Raw genomic sequence first — 21688 nt, 5'->3', positions numbered from 1 at the left:
ATGATGAATCTGTACCATTATTCTGATCAACATCAAGATAAGGGGCATTTAGGCATTTGTAAGTTGACTCCGACATCATCCAGCTCACTATAATTTCATTCATTTTGATTGTTTATCGTAAATCAACTGAAATGAATGTATGCAAAGAGATTAATCAGTTATTTTGTGAATCCATCTTTTGGCAATGCCATATTATATTTAATATTTTCATGAATACTTTCACTTTGTTTTGAAAGCATTTGTCAAGGATGTGATTCTGATGATCTGTTGTTAAAGCCGTCAACAAACAATGCGTCACTGTCCGTTAATTAAGAATGCTGGCTCATCTCGTCTGTTTTATATTAATCAGTCAGTTGGAAGCTAACGCTTTGTCTGGAATGACATTACCCTATACATTTACATTTCATGCATTTAGAAGTGAACTATTAAGTTTTGTTCAGGTTAATTGATTTAAGTCCAAATTACACTTTACTGTTGGGTCCAGGGGCAGGTCTGGAGGATGAAAAACGGAATTAAGTGTAATATGACTAATATAATAGAATGGCAAATATTGAAAATAATGTGTTGTAAATGTATAACTGAAACACTTAGAAATGCTGTTTATGCTTCTCATACTAATTCTTATACATTTTCTTTCAATTTCCAATCTCCATTTGATATTAAAGAGCTTTATACTGAACAGTCAACATTTCAGCACAGCATTAGCATCTGTTTTACATATGTTTGTTTATAAGCCTGATTCTTTGGAGGGGGAGTAGCCTACTGCCACTGCAGAGCATCTGAAACATGAGAGAAGAAGTGTGCCTCCAGGACTGGGTAGAGAGGCCGCCTGGGAATCAGAAGATCCCAGTTTCGATTTCCGGCCCCAGCAGTGTGTCGAGGTGTCCCTGAGCAAGACACTTAATCCCTAACTGTGTACAGCATGTACAAGCACGTTGTAAGATGCACTTAAAGGACTAGTGTGCGTGCTCTTAAGGCCTCAAAAGGCCTCAAACAGAGTACTACTTCCATGGGAGTATGCGCTGGGTGAGCAACTTTCATTGAAATGAGTGGGCAGGGATTTTCTGTGCCCCCTCCAGTTCAATGGTTAAAACATCAGAGGGTCATGGCTAGCAAATCTAAATTATCATGATGTTGTTTGTGTATGTATGACAGTCTTCAAAGCTGTCCACCACATGGTGAACTATGCACTGCTCCGGGTTGCCTTGTTGTCATGAACTTCTGCCCATGGATCCACTAGAACTTGATTTGTGTTCAAGGAGAATGATTCTTGTTTCAACTCTGACATCATGGGTTCCAGTCCAAAGTCCAAAGCCTACCTTGTGTTTTTCAGGACTGAAGCACACATTTTGTCATGTGTCCTCCTTCCACCTCGTAGTCTGCACCCTATCCTGGTGATCCTGGGGTGGCAGTGGCTCAGGGGGTAGAGTGAACTGGAAACCGCAAGGTTCCCAGTTCGATCCCGGGCTGGGGCGCTCCCCCAGTCCCCAGAGTTACTGTCGAAGTGTCCTTGAGCAAGACTCTGAACCCCTAATTGCTCCTGATGAGCAGGTTGGTGCCTTGCATGGTTTCCTCCGCCGTGAATGTGTGTGTGAATGGCACGATCAATGTAAATCGCATTGGATAAAAGCGCTATATAAAATGCACCATTTATCCTAGTTATGTCATCATTGTACCATGTCATTCATGCCATGTCCAACTATTGAGTTTCCAAGTATGGAGGGGCCCAAATATGGAGTTACCTGGAATGTAATCATTATTTACAATGACATCACTATGATGTCAGCTATGCACAAATATGCAGTTCCATGTGTACTGTCACTGTTAGATCACTTACTTGACATCACATCACCTCATGTCATCATCATAAAAATGGACTCATTACTCTGAGACACTGCCAGTGTGTAAAGATATGTTATGTTATCGTGTTTTTACTTTGCTTCACAGACTCAGTGTTTCTGACTTTGTTGTAAGCCTTCACCCTTAACTTGCTTAATAAATCCTCAATAGAACTAGCGCTCTGCCATGCTGTTGTCTGCATGTCAACCCCCCAGGCTACACTGTGATGAATTTAGAGTGATCGGAACCGACAACCTCTTTAACCACTCATCAAACCATTTTGAAACAATATGGAACCCAGTCAACCATTATTTTAAATAATGAGGTGACTGAGGTTAGGCATATATATTAATATAATATGATAATAATATAAAAATAACAATAGAGGATATGCGTGTGACATCATCATCAAACCCGGAAGTTATGCAGGAATGCCTAGTGTCAAAAAAATACTTTCTGGCCTTGACAGCCCATGCATCCAAACAGAAAAGTCTGATTGCATTAAACAACATTAAACAATGTTAAACTCATTTTGCATGTTTCTTTGCCACTCGATTTGCCACTCGATGTGCCATTCACTTTAAGCATGCGCATATCCTCTATACTATAATAATAATAGTAAATAATAATGCTGCAAGCAGCAATACCGGGGGCTAGGCCTGTCCCCGACTAAGGATTTGTATAGTTGAATCTGATTGGCGACTAATTGCCAATAGTCGACTGGCAGTCGACTAATGCAACAGACTAATCACAGTACAGCTAGGGGTGTACTAATGTAGAGGGGTGTGCTATTATGAGCCAATCACAGTACAGCTTAGGGTGTACTAATGAGGTGTCCCAACCCCACTTATAGGAGCGGCTACACCGCTCACAAATTATTCGACTGAGATTGGCAGTCGAATCAGTCTGATTCGACTGCCTCTCTCAGTCAAATCATGCAAAAAAAGATGTTATGCAATAGAGGAACATTCCATTTGGGCTGTAGGGGTGCTTAGTGTCTGATTTAACATATACTATTGGTTTCTCCCAATAAATCATGATGTATATCCTATTTTTGGCAAACTATTAGTTAATTAATATAACAAACTAGGCCAATCTCTCAATCGAATAATTACAATATATATATATATATATATATATATATATATATATATATATATATATATATATATATATATATTTCTTTTTTTATATATATATTTTGTATATAATTCGACTATGAGATTGGCAGTCGACTCAGACACCCCTCGACTAATTAGTCGACTATTTGACTAATAGAGGTCAGGCCTACCGGGGGCCAAGCAATTCTTTAATAAACAGGAAATTCATTTTCAGGTTGGTTTCCAATTGAGTCCAATCAGGAGAGAGTACCCATTTATCAGCTTCAAATGTAGTGTTCCAGTTCCAATTTTGTCCGCTCACTTTGTGTCAATTTCGAGTTCTATCTCCCAATTAGATAACATTGTTACACCGACCAGAAAATTTATTTTCTATTTACTAAAGGGCTGGAGAGACTAAACAAACAAGTTATTTAAGACTTATTTTAACAATTATCATTTTTACTGCACCTGTAAGTGGGCCTTACCTCACTGGCAAGAAGTTTAGGTAAGACTCGGCATGATCGTTATTTTGGGCCATTCTCTATTTTAGACCTACCCCAAGGCCAAATTAGGCCAGTCCAGTGGGAGAAAGGTTACAAAAAAGCTTATAACTTAAGGATGCTGCTCACTCTTATCTTCATCAAATTAGCTGAGGTACTGTATGAACTAGGTGTCTGCCCTACAGCACCAAAGAGTCAGAATGTAATATACCTAAAGAAATACTAAATTATAGTATCATACCTTTAGTTTAGGTGGAAATGTTACTTTTGTAGTAATAGGAAAAGAGGACTCCTTCACTTTTCTCTCACTTACAAGAAAAACATTAATTGTTGTCACACACGCTGTTACTGCATTATCTAAGATGCCCTAAGATATCTAGAACACCTTTATTTCAAATTAGATTTCTTTAGATATACCCCTCCTCTGGGTCATTTTGGGGGATAGGTGACATAATAATATAAGCTGATGATGGTGGTTTAGGGTGGCTGTACTACATCCCCAAAAGTAAGGTTTTAAAAAAGTAAGGTTTATAAAAATGACTAAAACATTGAGTATGCAAGACATGAATAGAATTATTGTCTAGCAGGAGGTGCCCTCAGATTGAGGTAACTCTCCCAAATTATAACAAAACAATTTTTATTCCCCCTCATTTTAGGGCCTCCCATTCATACAGTCAGGCCTACTCAATCACACTCAAAAACCTTTCTCTTTTGCATGATTCTCCCTCAAATGAGGGCTTTCTAGACACGTAGATGTGGGCAGTAAGATTTGGTACCTTACCAGCAGGCAGTGCTAGCTGTATCTCCTTTTTCTGTCTCTGCCTTCTGTTTCTCTGCCATTGAGGGCATTGACAACTGAATTTCCCCCACTGTCTGACTGTTTTAGCCTGGCTCCACCCCCTGAATCGCTTGCCTCAAGTGAAACAAAATGAAAATTCAGGCAGAGTGTCAGGCTATGTCTGTCTGTCAGTGGTGGAAAGTAACTAAGGACATTTACTCAAGTACTGTACTTAAGTCAATTTTTTAGGTATTTTGATTTGACTGTCCAATGTTCAGTACTTTCCAATGTTCCAATGTCCAATGTTGACACTTTACTTCTACTCCACTACATTTCAGAGGCAAATATTATACTTACCCCACTACAAGTACTTGACGACTTTAGTTTCTAGTTACTTTGTAGATTTTGATTATTATTACTAAACATACATTGACCACTTCAGCCCTATATACATTTCGGCCATTTGAAAATAGCAAATTTACAAGCTCACGTAATTTCAAAAGATTTTAATACATTTGAACACTTGTGAAATGGGGACATTCTGCATAATGAGTACTAGTCTGTCTGTCTGTCTGTCTGTCTGTCTGTCTAAAATGGATGGGCTCGCGAGGTTGTGACGTCATGACGCTGATCGGACGTTCAAGGCGGAAGTAAACAGTGTGCATCACATGCAGGATCAGGATCATGTCTTCTAAAATAGAACGTTTTGCCAGTCTGGGTAAAGGAAACGGACTGCGGGCGACGAGGACAATAAAAGCGGGAGAGCTGGTTTATTCCGCCCAACCGCTGGCCAGTTGTGTGTCCAACAAGATGGCTAAGAATGTCTGCCACGAGTGCTTCAGACGGTAAGACGAGCCTGAACCCCAGTCCTGTATGTATGCTGCCTGTCACTGACTCCCAGTGGTGGAAAAAGTACTCACATTTTTTTTTACAAAATAAAAGTATCAATACTGCAATCTAGAAATACTCTGTAAGTAAAAGTAAGGAATACAAAAGTATTCGCATTAAAATATACTTAATTACTTAAAGTAAAAGTACTCATTTTGCAGAATGTCCTATTTCACAAGTTTTCAAATGTATAAAATATATATATACAAATCTTTTGAAAATAGATAATAATCTACAAACTTACTATAGTAAAACATACCTCAAAATTGTACTTAAGTACAGTAAATGTACTTAGTTACTTTACAACACTGACTGATCTCTAAACTTGCTCTTTTGCTTCAGATTCATGTTTTGACCACCAGGTGGAAGCATGTCTCTTTGGTCGTTTCAGACTCAAACCAGAACACTATATGCTGCTGGTGAAAAGACCAGTACATACATAATAATACATTTCAGACAATTACATAATAAAACATTTCAGACAATTGATTCTCTTTGCAAAAACAATCTGGCTGTAGACTAATTGCCTTATACACAGTATATCCACATCCTGTTCATATTTGGAATTAAATTATAGAAGATGATATATCGAAGGGTATAGGACTTCAGTGCTGTTGTGGAGAAATATAATCACTTTATATAGGCTACTGAGACTGAACAAAGAATCACGTCAGCTCATATGAGAAACAAGACATTAGATGTAATCAGACACAATTCATAAACATGTTTTTTTATTTAGTCTTTATATTGTATACAGTATAGGAACTTCTGTATTTATGCTGCATATTTAATGTAGTGTAAACACCATTGAGGGGTATTATCTGAGGTTTATATACTATGGTGGTCTATATATTATTATCCCATTCCCTAATAGCAGTGAGTTGGATAGTTAATTAGGTAGGTAGTTATTTACCTGGTTGGTTGGTTGGTTGGTTGGTCGGCTAATTCAATTGTACATTTTATAAGAGTGTTGTAGCTTTCAGAAACTGAACAGGCTTTCATTTGTTGTTTGTCAACAGACTGACAGGAAATTCAATCTAGACTTTGATCAAATCAAATGTTTTCTCATTCTCTGTTCTCCCCGTGTGTGTGTGTGTGTGTGTGTGTGTGTGTGTGTGTGTGTGTGTGTGTGTGTGTGTGTGTGTGTGTGTGTGTGTGTGTGTGTGTGTGTGTGTGTGTGTGTGTGTGTGTGTGTGTGTGTGTGTGTGTGTGTGTGTTTGTGTGTGTGTGTGCCCTTCTCACTGATTGTTAGGATGTAGCGTCTCTGTCTCTCACTCACACACGCGCGCGCGTGTGTGTGTCTCTCTCTCTATTTCTGTCAAAGCCAAAGATATAGTCATAAAGCCAGTGATCAATATTAAATCAAATGGTTTGTATAGCAAGGTGGCCTGCAGGGAAGTACATTCGTTTTCGTGCGTGTGTGTGTGTGTGTGTGAGAGAGAGATGCTCATACAGAGAGAGAGATACGTGTGTGTCTGTTGGCTGGTTGGTTGTATTCGCTATACACTGAAAGTTTGTCACCATAACAACCATTGCCGTAGTGCAACCACGTGTTCTGTGCCATGGTAACTACAGATATGGACTGCTATGTTCCTCTCTTCATTTCACTAGTTCAGTTATGATGACTGGTAAACTGTAGCTGACAACTGTACAACTGGAACAAGTTATAATAAACTGAACTGGTTCAACATTTCCGGAAAAATCGGAAAAAATAAATTAAGTGTGCGTGCGTGCGTGCGCGTGTAAAGCAGGCTGCTCTCAGTAGCTGTCTGAAATGTCACAATGATTGCAGGTGGGCAGTGACACTGACACTTACAAAAACAGTGGACCATGAGTTTTGATCTAGGGTCAAACTGACTCAAGAACGCTTTTAGTTTGTTGAACAGCCAAGATGATTCTATTTAAACATCAAAGCAAAAGGACAGGAAAAAAACACAACATCTGTATCTGGTCCTACGTCAGATGGGTAGTTGTTCTTGTCCTCAAAACCTTTTAATACTTTACATTAAAGTTTTAGTGTGTTAAATGATGCCCCTGGCTAACACAGATGTGAATTAATGAGCTAGCCTTATACGGTCAGAAGGATTTTATTGCACGCTACGGGCTAAGTACCAGATTTTCAGTTTAGAAAAACATTTCTGTGTGTTAACTCATTCTGTTAATTCAAAGTATTAATGTTAACTTGGTGTGTCAGTTACTCAGTTTGTTAACTCTGGATTAACTGTGTATTATATCAATGCGATAACTGAGGGTATTAACGTGTTTATTACACGACTTGGTTGAATGCTTGATTCTGATAGGTCAATCACTGAATTCAGCAGTGTATTATTATTTCTGAATAATGACCGCTGAGCTCTATAACAGACCGCTGTCTAAGGCTCAGAGCACCTACTGTGCTGCTCGATTTTATGCCGTATCCAACATGGTAGCCATGTAAACAAACACACAATGTCATTTACAACTAAACATTGCTCATAAGAATGTTTTTGAAAACATTTAAAGCGAGAAATAGACAATGCAGTAACTGAATATTGATTCTATTTGATCAACACTTGCTTGTTTTCCGAGGCGACCTCGTTGCGCTGGACGGATGGCCAGCGCAACACTTACTTTCATTACCGTAAGCAAGGAAATACTTTGTTTTGTTGTTACTTTTGTGTCAATTCATTGATTTATTTATTAAGTAGAAATGAATAATCCTGTCGGAGGTTATTTCTCAACAACGACTGGCGCGCCTTCAATTATCCCTTGCGTATTATTAAGTCAGTGTAACTCAGTAATAGAACATGCTGTAATAGATGTAGGAAATATGACTTTCTTTCTTTGTGTCTGTCTTCAGACGGGACTCCCTGCTGAGATGTTCTCAGTGTAAGATGGCTCACTACTGCAACACTACTTGTCAGGTACTGTGTGTGTGTGTGTGTGTGTGTGTGTGTGTGTGTGTGTGTGTGTGTGTGTGTGTGTGTGTGTGTGTGTGTGTGTGTGTGTGTGTGTGTGTGTGTGTGTGTGTGTGTGTGTGTGTGTGTTAAACCATTCTCCTGTCTCTGAAAACAGAAACATGCCTGGTCTGCTCATAAGAGAGAGTGTAAGTGTCTGCAGAGCCTCTCACCCAGGATTCCCAGTGACTCTGTCCGCCTAGCTGCTAGGATCATCTTTAATCTGGTAAATCCATCACTCCTACCTCTCTGTCTCACCGCTTCCTCTTCATAATTGTCTGTCTCTCTCACTCCGAGTGTACACATGTAACCATTAAATCTTTTGTGTACACTCTCTGTGTTACAAATTGATAAATTAACACTGTACTGAGGATTTTACTGTATACCTCTGTCTCACCTAGGGCTGGGCGATATGAACTTTTGTCTCGATTATGATCAACTAGACCATACCCGGTGAAGGGCGCCCTTCACCATACCCGGTGAAGGGCGCGCGTCCCCTCGTATATATATAAAAATTTGCTATATAAAAGAGCAAAATAGGCTTGCTATTTTCTGTTGCCCTGCAGCAGGCTTGAGTATATTTTTGATGGCATTTTACACCACTAACAACATTAATCAGAGAATCACACGTCTTTGTCACAACTCGTGTTTTGTCTTTTTTAACCAACACAGTACAAAGTACTGGACACACAGATGACACACAGGTCATAGATGACTCAGGTCATAAACCTGAAAATACAGGAAAATAAACATTGTATTACCATATATTCATAGCATATATGATTCACAATTAAACAGCAGGTAATGTAGCACAGTCTATCACAGTAGAACCGAAATAGCAGAAAATGACTACAATACCCATGAGGCATTCTGAACCATGAGCCAACAACGCGTCGCCCCAGCTACCATTAAGTTACAGTGTCCAAGTTACAATACACAAAATACACCAAAATAATACTTTTCAATGGACTACTTGGGTAGCACTGATAATATTAACCACAGTAAGGTTCATAAAGTGTGTTGATGAAACGTTTACATTGTTGATTAAGTCACGATGACGACGTTAGCATTAGCGTTAGCCGCATGCTAGCGCCAAACGTCCGTTAGCTTAGCATCACGCTAACGGCTCATAGTAACTTGGTTTGGCTAATAAACATTAATCCCAACTAACGCCAACACAGTAATGGATGTAAACATACACAGACATGCTTTGGACATTATTATCAGGTTGCATGTTGGTGGTATGGGGTTCGTTTGGTTTGGCCTCGTTTTCATAGACCTCGTTGCTTGTTTCTCTCGCGAAACCTGTGGCCATGTTTCCCATTGAACCCGGAAAAAAACCCTACGTCCGCTGCCACTACTGCTCCCGGTTTGGCTACAATGGGAAACATGGCCACAGGCTGACTAAATAAGCGATTTAAACGGGTAGTTTCGCTGGCGACCTAAAATATTATGCAGCCGACCAAACCTTAAACATCCGTGCGGTTTAGAATCTACCATTAGTTTTGGGATACGATGTATACAAAAGGGTAAACAGCGGAGCCTTGGCGGACGTTCGCCCGATCCTGGAAGAGAACGACATAGAACCGTTCTTTATGGAGCTAATGTGCATCGTGTGTGTGTGTGGGGAAACAAATCTGGAGTGTTTACTTTCCACAGTAGAGAGTGGGCGGGGTCTATGGTGTAGAGTCGGTGTTGCCATGTCCGCCGATTGTAAGCGCTTTAGGGCCAATGTTGGTGTTATAGGGTTTGTTTGGTTTGGCCTCGTTTTCATAGACCTCGCTGCTTGTTTCTCTCGCGAAACCTGGCACACAACGACGCATGCGCAGTTTGATCGGAGACCCAGGACCCCATCCACCCACCCACCCACCGTCAGGTTACTAGAATTATAGTAGGATGAACAATTATTTCTATTTTAAACATGAATGAAAATAGCAAGTCCGAAAGTCTACATTGAAAATGCCAAAATCCAGTCAAAGAAAGATTAAAGCTCTCTGTCTCGACCTCTCTTCTTTCTCTCTGTTTCTCTCTCTCTTTCTTTGTCTAGAGTTCTTCTCAGAGCAGTAGTGAGGAACTGTACACCTTAGAAGAACATGAGTCACGTAAGTCTTCAAAATGTTCTGTGTTCTCTCTCTGTGTTGTATTACAGAGCTGAAGCGATGGAGAATGGATTGAGGGATAGACAGCTGTATAACCGAGTGTTATTTGTTTTAGACTTGAGCAGTATGTCTGACCAGAGGACAGAGGGCCTGGCTCAACTGGCCTCCATGTTACAACTCTACCTGCAACAGGAAGTAAATAAGCACACACAGGAAGTGACATCAGCACTGCCGCCCTCCTGCCAGGAACCTCTCAGGCTGATTGCAAAGGTGGGCTTTACACACATGTTTTTCCCAGGTTACTGTTTACCAGTGTTGGGACTAACGCCCGACACTGGTCAACGCAACTGGTAACGCAACTACCTTTTGCGGTAACTAGTAAATAGTGGACAGTTACTTTTTCCCAGATTGGTAGTGTGTTACAGTTACTGACATTTTATTGGCCGTGTTACTCATTACTTTATGTGAAAAGAGCCTTCAGAGGATTAAAGGTTAATTTTGATCCGCCTTCTTCTCTCACACTAGCCGTTTCTGTCACTTCACCCTCCCCTCGCTCGGTGTTCAAACTGTTGTTGTTAAGAGGGGACGGTCGGCGCAATCAATTCTTACCTTTTTCTGTATTTTATCAAAAAAGGAAAGGTATAATCCCGTTATAACAGATGCCTGTAGTTCCGACCGTCTAGAAAAAAGTTATCGATGGGTTGAAACAACCTTTTAAACCAGGTTTTTAGCCCTCCTGCCAGATCAGATCCATGTTGAATATAGACGCGCGTTCATGACCCGGGAACGTGCATGCACTGCACGTTCGTCAACTTGGAGGCACGTTCAGATAGACAAACAATGTTTGCGCAGTGGGAGTATAGTATTCCTATATTATAGCCTACATCGTTTATTTAATGTTCTTCACTGTCATCTTCTTCTTCTTGCATGTTGACTCCATAGCACACTTGCATAGGATGTTCTGTTATCATGATCAAATTGCCTTCTGTAGGACTATGAATAAACAAACAAAAAGCTGTTTTCATCAATGTATAATATGGAAAGGAAGGAAGTTACATTTTAACACAATAGACAAACAATTTATAAGCATACACAGTGGGAGTACAGTAGGCCTACATTATAGCCTATATCGTTTATTTAATATTCTTCACTGTTGTCGTCTTCTTCTTCTTGCATGTTGACTCCATAGCACACTTGCATAGGATGTTCTGTTATGATGATCAAATTGCCTTCTGTAGGACTATGAATAAACAAAATTGTGTTTGCGCTGAGGAAACATCTATGCTCAAAATATGCTCATCGCCCCAGTAAATTTCATACATGGACCTTTATGATCCTCTTTTAACTTGTTACCGAGCACCCCTACAGGTGATGTGCATAGAATTAAGAAATCGGCTACTGGAGTTGTGGGACAGTGTGCTGTGCGCTTCGGGCCCTAATTTATCAAATATTTCCAAGTAACGTAATTACAAGCAATTAAAATCGAGTGATTTAAAAACAATCAATCTATCTCAATCTAATCTCAAGGATTTTGGGGAGCGCTTGAATATTTTCATGGAGAGAGAGCGAGGTCTGCGTCTGATAGCATTTTAGGCGAGATATGGGCCATGTATTTGCTCAATATTTAGGCCTATTCATTTCATATTAGCAACTGCTAGTTTCAGGACATACAGTAGGCTACAGTGTGACTACAATAATAAAATAAAAAACCTTTGGAAACACTTTTGCCATCTGATTGTCCGTCGCTCGTTGTCAATTGGGGTGGACAGTTCCTGGTAAGCAAATCGGTATTGCCGAATCGATCCGCCTCCTTTAATTTCTGTTTTCGGAATGAGTGGCGTCAAATAGTGCTGGCATCGTGTCTTTGCGGCTGTTTGGAGTTGGCATAGCCATTTTCATTCATTTACCACTCACCTGGTCTGAGAGAAGGGGGCGGACACTTTCTTTGTGACATGTTGATTCGTTTGTATAAGAAAATAGTGCTTCTCCAGTGAACTTGTTGTTGGTAGCATGACTTTGTAGTCAAAACAGCAGTGAAATGCTTTTAGTACGGGTGTGCATCTGCGGCTTGACGATGTGCACACACACACACACACACACACACACACACACACACACACACACACACACACACACACACACACACACACACACACACACACACACACACACACACACACACACACACACACACACACACACACACACACACACACACACACACACACACGTGACATAGGCTAGTAGTAATAGTAAGAGAGCCAGGTGGTGGGTTGACTGTTTGTTTTTCGTTGGAACAGCGTGACTGTCTGTCCCTGTCCTAACCAGTTCCATAGACCGATGTCGAATTATTTAGGTAACAACTCCTCTGTCTGTCTGTGTGTCCAGTGAGTGCTTGGTACTGCGCTGAGCAGTAAGAGCAGATTACTAAAAGGGGAGGGGGATGCATGAGGAGAAAGAACAGATCTTCAAGCTAACAACGCATTGAGTCGCGACGTGTTGTTCGCTTGTAGATCTGTTCTGCAAAAGTTTTACGAATATTGCGTCACACCACCTCCGGCACTAGTGGGAAAATGTATTGTACAATAATGGAGTTCTACAAACTGTACATCGCGCAAGTACATTAAGGGTGCGGAAAGCAGCTCAACACTGAGCAATATTTGTGCAAAGTGTGGAGTTATTTGGAGCACGCGTCTGCTGTGAGACCATCCCCAACACGGACTCCGAACTCCATGGGTGTCCTCCTCAATTCTGGTCGAAGGAAAACCTTGCACAAACACAGGACCAGCTCAATGCACAGGATGAAAAGGAGCACTCCTCTTACCTTGTCATATGAAAAACCAAATCAGTAATATATCCATGGAACGGCATGGTGAATATTATAAATAAGTTGTAGGCGCAGTGATACTGATACATGCAGTCCTCCTAGGTGTGTGTTTATCAAGTATTTTACCATGGCACTCAACCAATCGGAATGAAGAACTGGAACTTTATCTCTCCTCTAAAAGAGTAAAGATTCATAGTAGTAGGGGGATTCTAAGGATGGTAGAGTATGTAAACGGCACACACATAAACACGTGTGTGCCGTCAGTATGTTCTCTCAGATTGCTGATTTGACTGGTTTCATGTGCAGCAGCACAGTATTCGGTTGACCAGTAACATTAGGGGGCGCCGTTGTGTCATTCTCTTTTATTCATTCTGTCCTTCTCTACCACTCTTTTTCTCTTCATTTTCACCATTCTTCCTTACTTTCTATCGTAAATCTCTTTCTTGCATCTTATTGCCTCTCTCTCCCTGCATATTTCCATCATGTTGCTACACTGTACATAGGGTACCACGTTCTCAAGGGGGGCACCAAATGAGGCACCATTAGACCATTATGGGCAATATGACGTATACTCTCTAAATAATGGCTGCGATACAGTGTATCAGTGGTGCCTCTATAGAAGGCCCGTAGGATTTGGGGATTTAAGTCATCACATACATGAGTCCCGAGTTGGTGTCGACCTGTCAGCACACAGTTATTACATCGCATAACCGTGATTATACAGCATTATAAGCCTATTACAATATATTTATAATTTAAACGTTTTACACTATGTCATGATTATTGTTATAAAAGCATTATGAGTACTTATTCGTTATTTAACTATAATTATACAGTGTTATGAGAAGATTATAATGCATTATACGTATGTTCATAATGCATTACAGAGCAAGCGTTAGCCAGTTGGGGGGTGGGTGGGTGTGTGTGTGTGTGTGTGTGTGTGTGTGTGTGTGTGTGTGTGTGTGTGTGTGTGTGTCTGTCAGCTCAGACCACACCACATTCCACTGTTTTCCCCAACGCAACTTCCTTTAACTGGTGTGTGCGTGTGCAAGTACAGTAGGTTCAACATGAAGGTAAGAAGGATGCAAGGAAGTAAGAAAGGGAAGGAAGGTACAGCTGCATAGAAAGAAAGGAGTTAGGACACACCCACATGTGTACGCATGCGTATGCTCTGGAGAACCAGACTTCCAATGTGAAAGTATGTTGTATATCAGCCATGGAGACAGTTTAATACACACACACACACACACACACACACACACACACACACACACACACACACACACACACACACACACACACACACACACACACACACACACACACACACACACCTGGTTTCATGTATAAGGAGTGTTGGGAATAAATTCACACAAGCAGTAAATTTTCAGTAAATTGTTTTGGCTTCAATTATAGAAGCAGAAGAGCGTGTGTGTGTGTGTGTGTGTGTGTGTGTGTGTGTGTGTGTGTGAGAGAGAGAGAGAGAGAGATTTTCACTGGCTTTGTGAGAGTGTGGCTGTGGGATATCATGTGTGTGTGTGTGTGTGTGTGTGTGTGTGTGTGTGTGTGTGTGTGTGTGTGTGTGCATGCATATTGTAGGTGTGTGTGGGTGTAATTTATTCTCATGGTTGGTTTGTATATTTATGAACCATCTGTTGAGAAAGAAAATTAGGTACAGGCAGACGTACAGCTTCGCTGTCTCACCAACCTAATAATATTAATATATTATTATTTATACACTTTGTAGTTTAATAAGCAAAGAACGGATGAGGTCCCAACGTGTGTCCGTCCGTCCGTCCATCTGTGAACAGCTATTCTCCGGCACCGTTGGGTGCCGGTTGGGTTGGGACACTGATTGCCATGAAACTGTTCACGCACATTCCCTGGAGGCCAGAGCAGAACCAGTTGCCCAATTTTTTCACATGGGCCTGTTATAGCACCACCAGCAGGCCGATTTTTGCAAACCACATTTTTGGCTATTACTCCTACAGATTTTGTCCAAACATCACGCAAATCTGTACACATTATCTCTATACCGTAGTCATGTGATCAAGACGGATCTGTCCAATTTTTCATATTCCATGCTGATTGGCTAAGATTGGCATCTAAAGTTTGCAGGAGAGGCTCGTTTTGAACAAAATGCCTCAAATCATGAACGCAGCCCCCGATTGCCGTGAAACTTTGCACGCACATTCCCACTAGGCCAAGGAAGAAAGGCCACCCTTTTCACATTGTCCTGTTATAGCGCCACTAGGAGGCCGATTTTTGCATAACAATTCTTTTGATATTAGTCGTACAGATATTCTGCCATCATCACGCAAATCGGTACACATTAACTCAATCAAGACGGATCTGTCCGATCTTTCATATTCCATCCTGATTGGCTAAGATTGGCATCTAAAGTTTGCATGCCTGTCCAATAACTTATAACATCAACATTAATCCCTCAACTTCTACAGATTCCACTCACCTCCATAATGACTGAATTCTGAACATTGCTGCCCCACAATAACCTACCTAACCTGGCGGAAACCTGTGCTCCGATGAGCACTTTTTCTTTTGGAGAAAAAAAAGAAACGAAAAAAAGGGATATTTACTCATCGTGACCCATACAAATCGGTCTACGACCCAGTTAGCTAACATTCACTAACAGTTTCTCCGTCTCTAATAGAAAACATATATAGAAGACAGAAAGCTGTCTTCTAAAGACACTGAGTTATGAAGTTAGCATAAATCAATGATTCTCAGGAATCCCAGGGGTCCTTTAGTGGGTTCCAGGGGGTCCCCAGCAAAACTAATTAATAGCATCAAAATCAGTTTAACCATTTTAACCCTATATGTATCGGCTATTTTCAAACAATCTTGAAAGAATGTGAAACATTTGGAATATGTTTGAACATTTTTGACCGCACAAATCTTCCATGGGTGTCCCTGGCACAAAATATTTTCAGATGGGGGTCCACGGCCAAATGCATGTTCATTTGGTAGGTCCATGATATGAAAAAAGTTTGAGAACCATGCACTAGCATAAATGCTGTCTGCTAAGGTGCTTTCTCCTTCGTCCAATTCCGAGGGCAGCATCAGAGTATCCTTCTCAGGGTAGTCATTATTGTAATATACAGTAAACCTCAGCGCAAAGCGTAAAACACTGTTTCTCAACGTCGGGTTTGGGGACCACCAGTGGTCCAAATGGACCTCTGAGAGTGTACAACTGGAACCAAATGGACCCACTCTCAGAGTTGAATGAACTCTGACGTTTTTACAGTGTAGACTGGGGTTCCAGAGATGAAAATGGTATCACAAAGTGGTATCAAATGTGGTTGCGTGACATGTGGCCTAATGCATATCAATCTGGGGGTCCTTGAAATGAAAAAGGTGAAGTTTGTGTAGCACAGGCTGTGGGAGGATGTCTCAGATAGGACTGCTGCCAGCATGTAAAGGTTCACCACCATGTCAACGCACTGTTCAAGGTCCCTGAGCAGTGGTTTGATATAGAGCAGGGGTTTGATCAGGCCAAGGACCCCTTAGCTGAGAGAGAGATGAAGCAGGGACCCCCACTAGTACATTATTATTCATAGATTTAATAGGCTCATGTTCATGTGTATTTTCAGACATTTAACCACTTCAACCCTCAGTACTTGGAAAATTTGACTTTCACTCTGTACTTGGTCTGCTCTTTTTCCCCCTCTACACCAAACGTCTTTGCCGAAAATATCCCATCTACAGGCTCACTGTGAGGCGTTGTGAGCTGTAGACCTGCTATTTTTGGCTGAAGTTCTCCTCAGAAAAGGGATGTTAGGGTTCAAGTGGTTAAAGTACAAAAGAATCCTATCACTCAAAGATTTGTTGGCTCCCTGTAGCAACTCTGAGGACCCCTGACCTGATCTAGAGCCCAACCAATGCCAATCCTGATTTTAGAGAGTCCTAGACCACCCATTACCAATGTTTTGACTGATATTTTGTCCAAATAAAGGGCAAAATTAAAGGTTCTATCTGTGAACATTTATTTTACTTATAAGCAAGAACAATAAAATAAAAACTGATAGCTTAATATCAAAATTGTATTAAACGTCAGTATATGAAAAGAACATTTACCTTCAATTGTACAATGCAATAAGCAAACAAGTAAAAATATACTTGCTTACAGTGTTCACAAATATTGTATTCCAGTGTGTGTGAGACTGTGTGCGTGCGCCTATACAGAGAGAACCACACCCTCTCTTTCTATTTGTTGGAATCCCTCATATTCTCATTCTTATACATATCTCTCTCTCTCTCTCTCTCTCTCTCACACACGAGTGTGGTAACAACAAGAAATCTGCACACGTTTGCTGTTTTCAGTGTCGTTGAACAATTTATCATCCTGACTGGCCAATATCCTCCTCTCCTCTCTCCTTTATCAGTGTACTTGTCTGGTAAAGTGCTCTATTTGACTAGATATCTATTTAGATATTTAAAAGTGTGTGTGTGTGTGAGAGAGAGAGAGTGTGAGAGATAGAGAATGAGACAGAGACCATGTTTAGTTGAACTCTCTTTCTGAAGGTCACACACTCTCTTGTTTGTGGAGTACAGTTCTCTCCTCAGCTCATTTCCCATTGGCCAGTGGCTGTTGTTACCATGGTGATGCACAGTAGTGACTATTAATGGAGAGACTTCTGTCTGAAGGAAGTGTTATTTTGTCATCCTCTCTGTCTTGCCTGGTCTCTCCTTCTCTCTGCCAGCGTGTCTCTACAGTCTCTCTGTCTCTCTGCAGTCTGGCGGTTTGCCTCTCTGCAGCCTGTCTCTCTCTACTGTCTGTCTGTCTGTCTGTCTGTCTGTCTCTCTGCAGTCTGTCAGGCTAACGCACCATATTTGTAATGCTTAAAGTTTGTCTGTTTTATCTTGGGACAGTAATGCTGTACACCTGGACTCTTTGCTAGTGTCCCCCCTGGCTTTCTTGAAGATGCTTGGTAATACTCTATAATTATTTTTAACCACAAATTTGAAGATAAGTCTGGAAGCATTTTTTCCCCTATCATGATTGCCTGCACTCCAGGTATGTATTGTAATGTCCTCCACTTTTGTGGATTTTAAATAAAGAGAAGTTGAATCCAGTTTGCCTGCATTCTTGAAACATTGCTTCTAGTAGTCTTGTTCATACACACTAGGTCGGGGAATGCGGGACTACTGGTGTACTGGTTTGATTTTACAATGCAAGACGACTGGTGTCGAAGTGTCTTTGAGCAAGACTCTGACTGAACCACTAGTGCTTCCACCAAGTAGGTTGGTCCCTTGCATGGTTGCGTCCGCCATCGGTGTGTGAATGTGTGTGGATGGGTGAATGTGAGGCATATATTGTAAAGTGCTTAGTTAAAAAGTTAAGTTAAAAGAACCATATAAATGGAGTCCGATTTACCCGCAATGTACCATAGGGTTAGATTTTACAATGCAAGAATACTGTATTAATGTTACATTTTACTACGCGAGACTACAAGTTTTAGATTTTACAATGCAAGACTAATGATACGTAGCCTGCGAGTTAGTTCAGGCAGCATATACAGTACTCGAGAGGTTACACACTGCGGTTATGCGGGTGCATACAGACAGAGTTACTACAACGCTATTACGGAGACCATACGTCATAGCTGACGTGACAATCAGCTGACCAATCAGCGGGTTATTTAAGCTCACCTCAGTCTCGGTTCATCCTCCTGCTGTCATTTGCCTCTGGTCTGTTGGTATGCAACTGTTTACTCCCACCACCACCCCAGCACCACCAGTGGGCTCTGCTATTGGTTCTGTCCCCCATGGGGGGTTGTTATGGTATATTTATCTCCCTGCTCTTAATGGTTAATGATGGCTGTATGATTGTGCTGAGCAGGGAGAAAAATGTTGTAGAGCCTGAACGCCAAGATAAATTATTATATCCACACTTGTATTCACATTCATAATAAAATATTGGTTCAAACTATTCATGAATTATCTGACTGAACTGTAGTAATGTTAGATTTTACAACGCAAGACTACAATTTTTAGATTTTACAATGCAATACTATTACTGTTGGATTTTACAAAGTGAGACCAAAAATGGAACAAATCGTCTAGAAAACCACGTGGTGGGCATTTAATTTTGAGGAAAAGGTAATAATGTGTTGTTTCTATATAATTTGTATGTGCTGAATCCATTTCTGCCATATGCCAAGCTGTAAAAGTCACTGTTTAATCTTTTGAGTAATTAGCAGAATGGGCTAATTAGTCATCAAAACCTGGAAATGGCTATAATTGTGCTATTAGTTAACTTAAAAAGTTGAACACGTTTGATATCCAGAAATGCATCTATTACCATGGTGCAGTCATGCCACCTTTCCTTATTAGCATAATTTGCATAAACAGAAATGGCTACATTTCTTTTTAGTCAACTTGATGTTTGTTTGAAAGATGTTTGTATTTTCTGCAATGTTTGCCCTGTGTTTGCCTATTAAGACATGCCCAGAATTGGGATGCTAAGGTTCAAGGGTTAAAGTATAGTGTCAAAAGAATTGTCAAAGCATGGATGGCATACTTACAAATAACTGTTTTGTTAAATGCAAAAATGCCTATGTGACCATCTACATACTGTATAGGCATTTTGCTACAGTATCTATTGTCTCTGCACAGCCAGTAGCCTCATATTCTGCTGCTGCTGCATCTGATGATAATAATGATAATAATAAACTTTATTTGTATAGCACCTTTCATACAAGGTTGCAGTTCAAAGTTCTTCACAGGCAGACATAATTCAAATACTTCATAATTAACACATTCGGTGCCAGAGTTTTATTATAATAGTGTAAGTGTACACTGTTTTGTAATTACACTGTTTTGTAAGTCAGATATAGAAATTAACATTAAAACACCAGGCAAAAACACAGAATATGCACAGAATCATGGGCATAAGAGGACGGGCATAGGATTAGAATAGTCAACACAAAATATGTAAAACGAAATAAACTAATAAATAGACAGGAAACTTTATTAATAATATAATAATAAATACATTATTAATTAATACAAAACTTTAATTAATAAAGTGCTGAGGAACCATACTGTATAAGGTGCTAAGAGAGGACTAACCTAAAAAGTGCTATGAGCAGGCAATGATGAGCAGTCAGTACCAGGATCAGCCATGAGCCAGGATTCCTGAGAGGACGAATAAAAGAGTGTGTGTCCAATGCTAAACATGCACCTTAAGGTGCAGGAGGCATTTATTTATCTTGAGGAAGCGGGTGGGAAAATGAGCTGGTCTGAGGCATGAAGTGTGTGTGTGTGTGTGTGTGTGTGTGTGTGTGTGTGTGTGTGTGTGTGTGTGTGTGTGTGTGTGTGTGTGTGTGTGTGTGTGTGTGTGTGTGTGTGTGTGTGTGTGTGTGTGTGTGTGTGTGTGTGTGTGTGTGTGTGTGTGCGTATGATTGATTTTATCTAGCAGAATGCGTTTTGTCTCGTCAGCAGAAACTCCTAGACCTAGAGGAGAGAGAGTTGAGGTTTGAATTCCAGGGAGAATATGATCAAAAGACAGTAGAATAGATGAATTAAAACAAGGAATGTTCTGTTTCGCACACACACGCTACTGCAGTCTATGCATTTTGAATTGATTCACCCACATAGAATTACACACACACACACACACACACACACACACACACACACACACACACACACACACACACACACACACACACACACACACACACACACACACACACACACAGTCTCAGTGGACAATAGATTACAGTGTAATTACAAAGGGAAGTTCCTTTCCTCCTGCTGATATACTCCTGAGTGATGTGTGTGCATGCATTCATACACACACACACACACACACACACACACACACACACACACACACACACACACACACACACACACACACACACACACACACACACACACACACAAACATTTCTGTGTGAAGTAAAATTATGTTTAAACTTTGTAATAACCCCGCGATGTTTTACACACCCATTACACACTGTCTTTTCCTTTGGGGGGGGATCAGAGCCTAGAAGGAGACTTTCTAACTAAGCTGTTAAAGTATCAATCTTTCTCAGCTTGGGTATCGATGTAGGCCTCTACGTTTTTTTATTTGATAGTAGAGGACAAGGAACAGGTCTCTGGGCCACTTCTGGAAGGTTAGGCCCAAAGAAGGCACTGGAGCACATTATGATTATTGATTAATGTTTTTATGCTGGAAATGACAGGTGTTTCGACACGTCTTCTGCATAATAAAATAGAGATAAAGGCCCAGAGAGCACGGCGAGTCGTTAGTTGTTTGCATATTATAAAGTATTCAAAGTGAATCGTGTGCTCCAGTACCTCCAGTTTGGGGACCTGTTGTACTGTCCGATCCTCTGTTTGCGGAGTTGAAGAAGTGCAAGATTGGCTCAAATCCTGTACTATTTGGTATATTATTATGTTATTTGTGTCCGGGTAACTCAGTTGGTAGAGCACTCGTCTTTGGACAACAAGGTTCTGGGTTCTGGGTCGATCCAGGGCACCGCCAACTCAGCGTAGAAATGGGAGTTCTGTAAAGTACTCCCATTTCTAGTGAAGCTACTTTATTAGAAATGGGAGTACTGTAAAGTTATAGGGAGCTTTGAAGACAGGGTGCAGATTATTTCTATTTCAGTCTACGTGTCCTTATTATCCAGCACCCCATAATTATTTTGGGATGTGCGTGCATCTGTGCACCTTCTACGCTGCATGAGA

At 40.7% G+C, this 21688-nt stretch overlaps 1 protein-coding gene across 1 annotated transcript in view; it reads left to right on the top strand.

The window, feature by feature from the left end:
- The first annotated feature begins 4884 nt into the window (after positions 1-4884).
- smyd3 (SET and MYND domain containing 3) overlaps positions 4885-21688 on the top strand; it is a 41440-nt gene continuing 24636 nt past the window's right edge. The window contains exons 1-5 of the mRNA XM_084054974.1: positions 4885-5062; positions 7945-8008; positions 8160-8267; positions 10089-10143; positions 10256-10410. Coding sequence (XP_083911100.1) covers positions 4902-5062; positions 7945-8008; positions 8160-8267; positions 10089-10143; positions 10256-10410 — 543 coding nt within the window. The 5' untranslated portion in view covers positions 4885-4901. The remainder of the gene's footprint in view (positions 5063-7944; positions 8009-8159; positions 8268-10088; positions 10144-10255; positions 10411-21688) is intronic.

Source organism: Gymnoscopelus microlampas (genome assembly GCF_963454915.1).
Source record: "Gymnoscopelus microlampas genome assembly, chromosome: 1".
In the NCBI taxonomy this organism is placed as follows: Eukaryota; Metazoa; Chordata; class Actinopteri; order Myctophiformes; family Myctophidae; genus Gymnoscopelus; species Gymnoscopelus microlampas.
The sequence above is the reverse complement of the archived record's forward strand: the minus strand, read 5'-3'. Positions and strand labels throughout refer to the sequence as shown.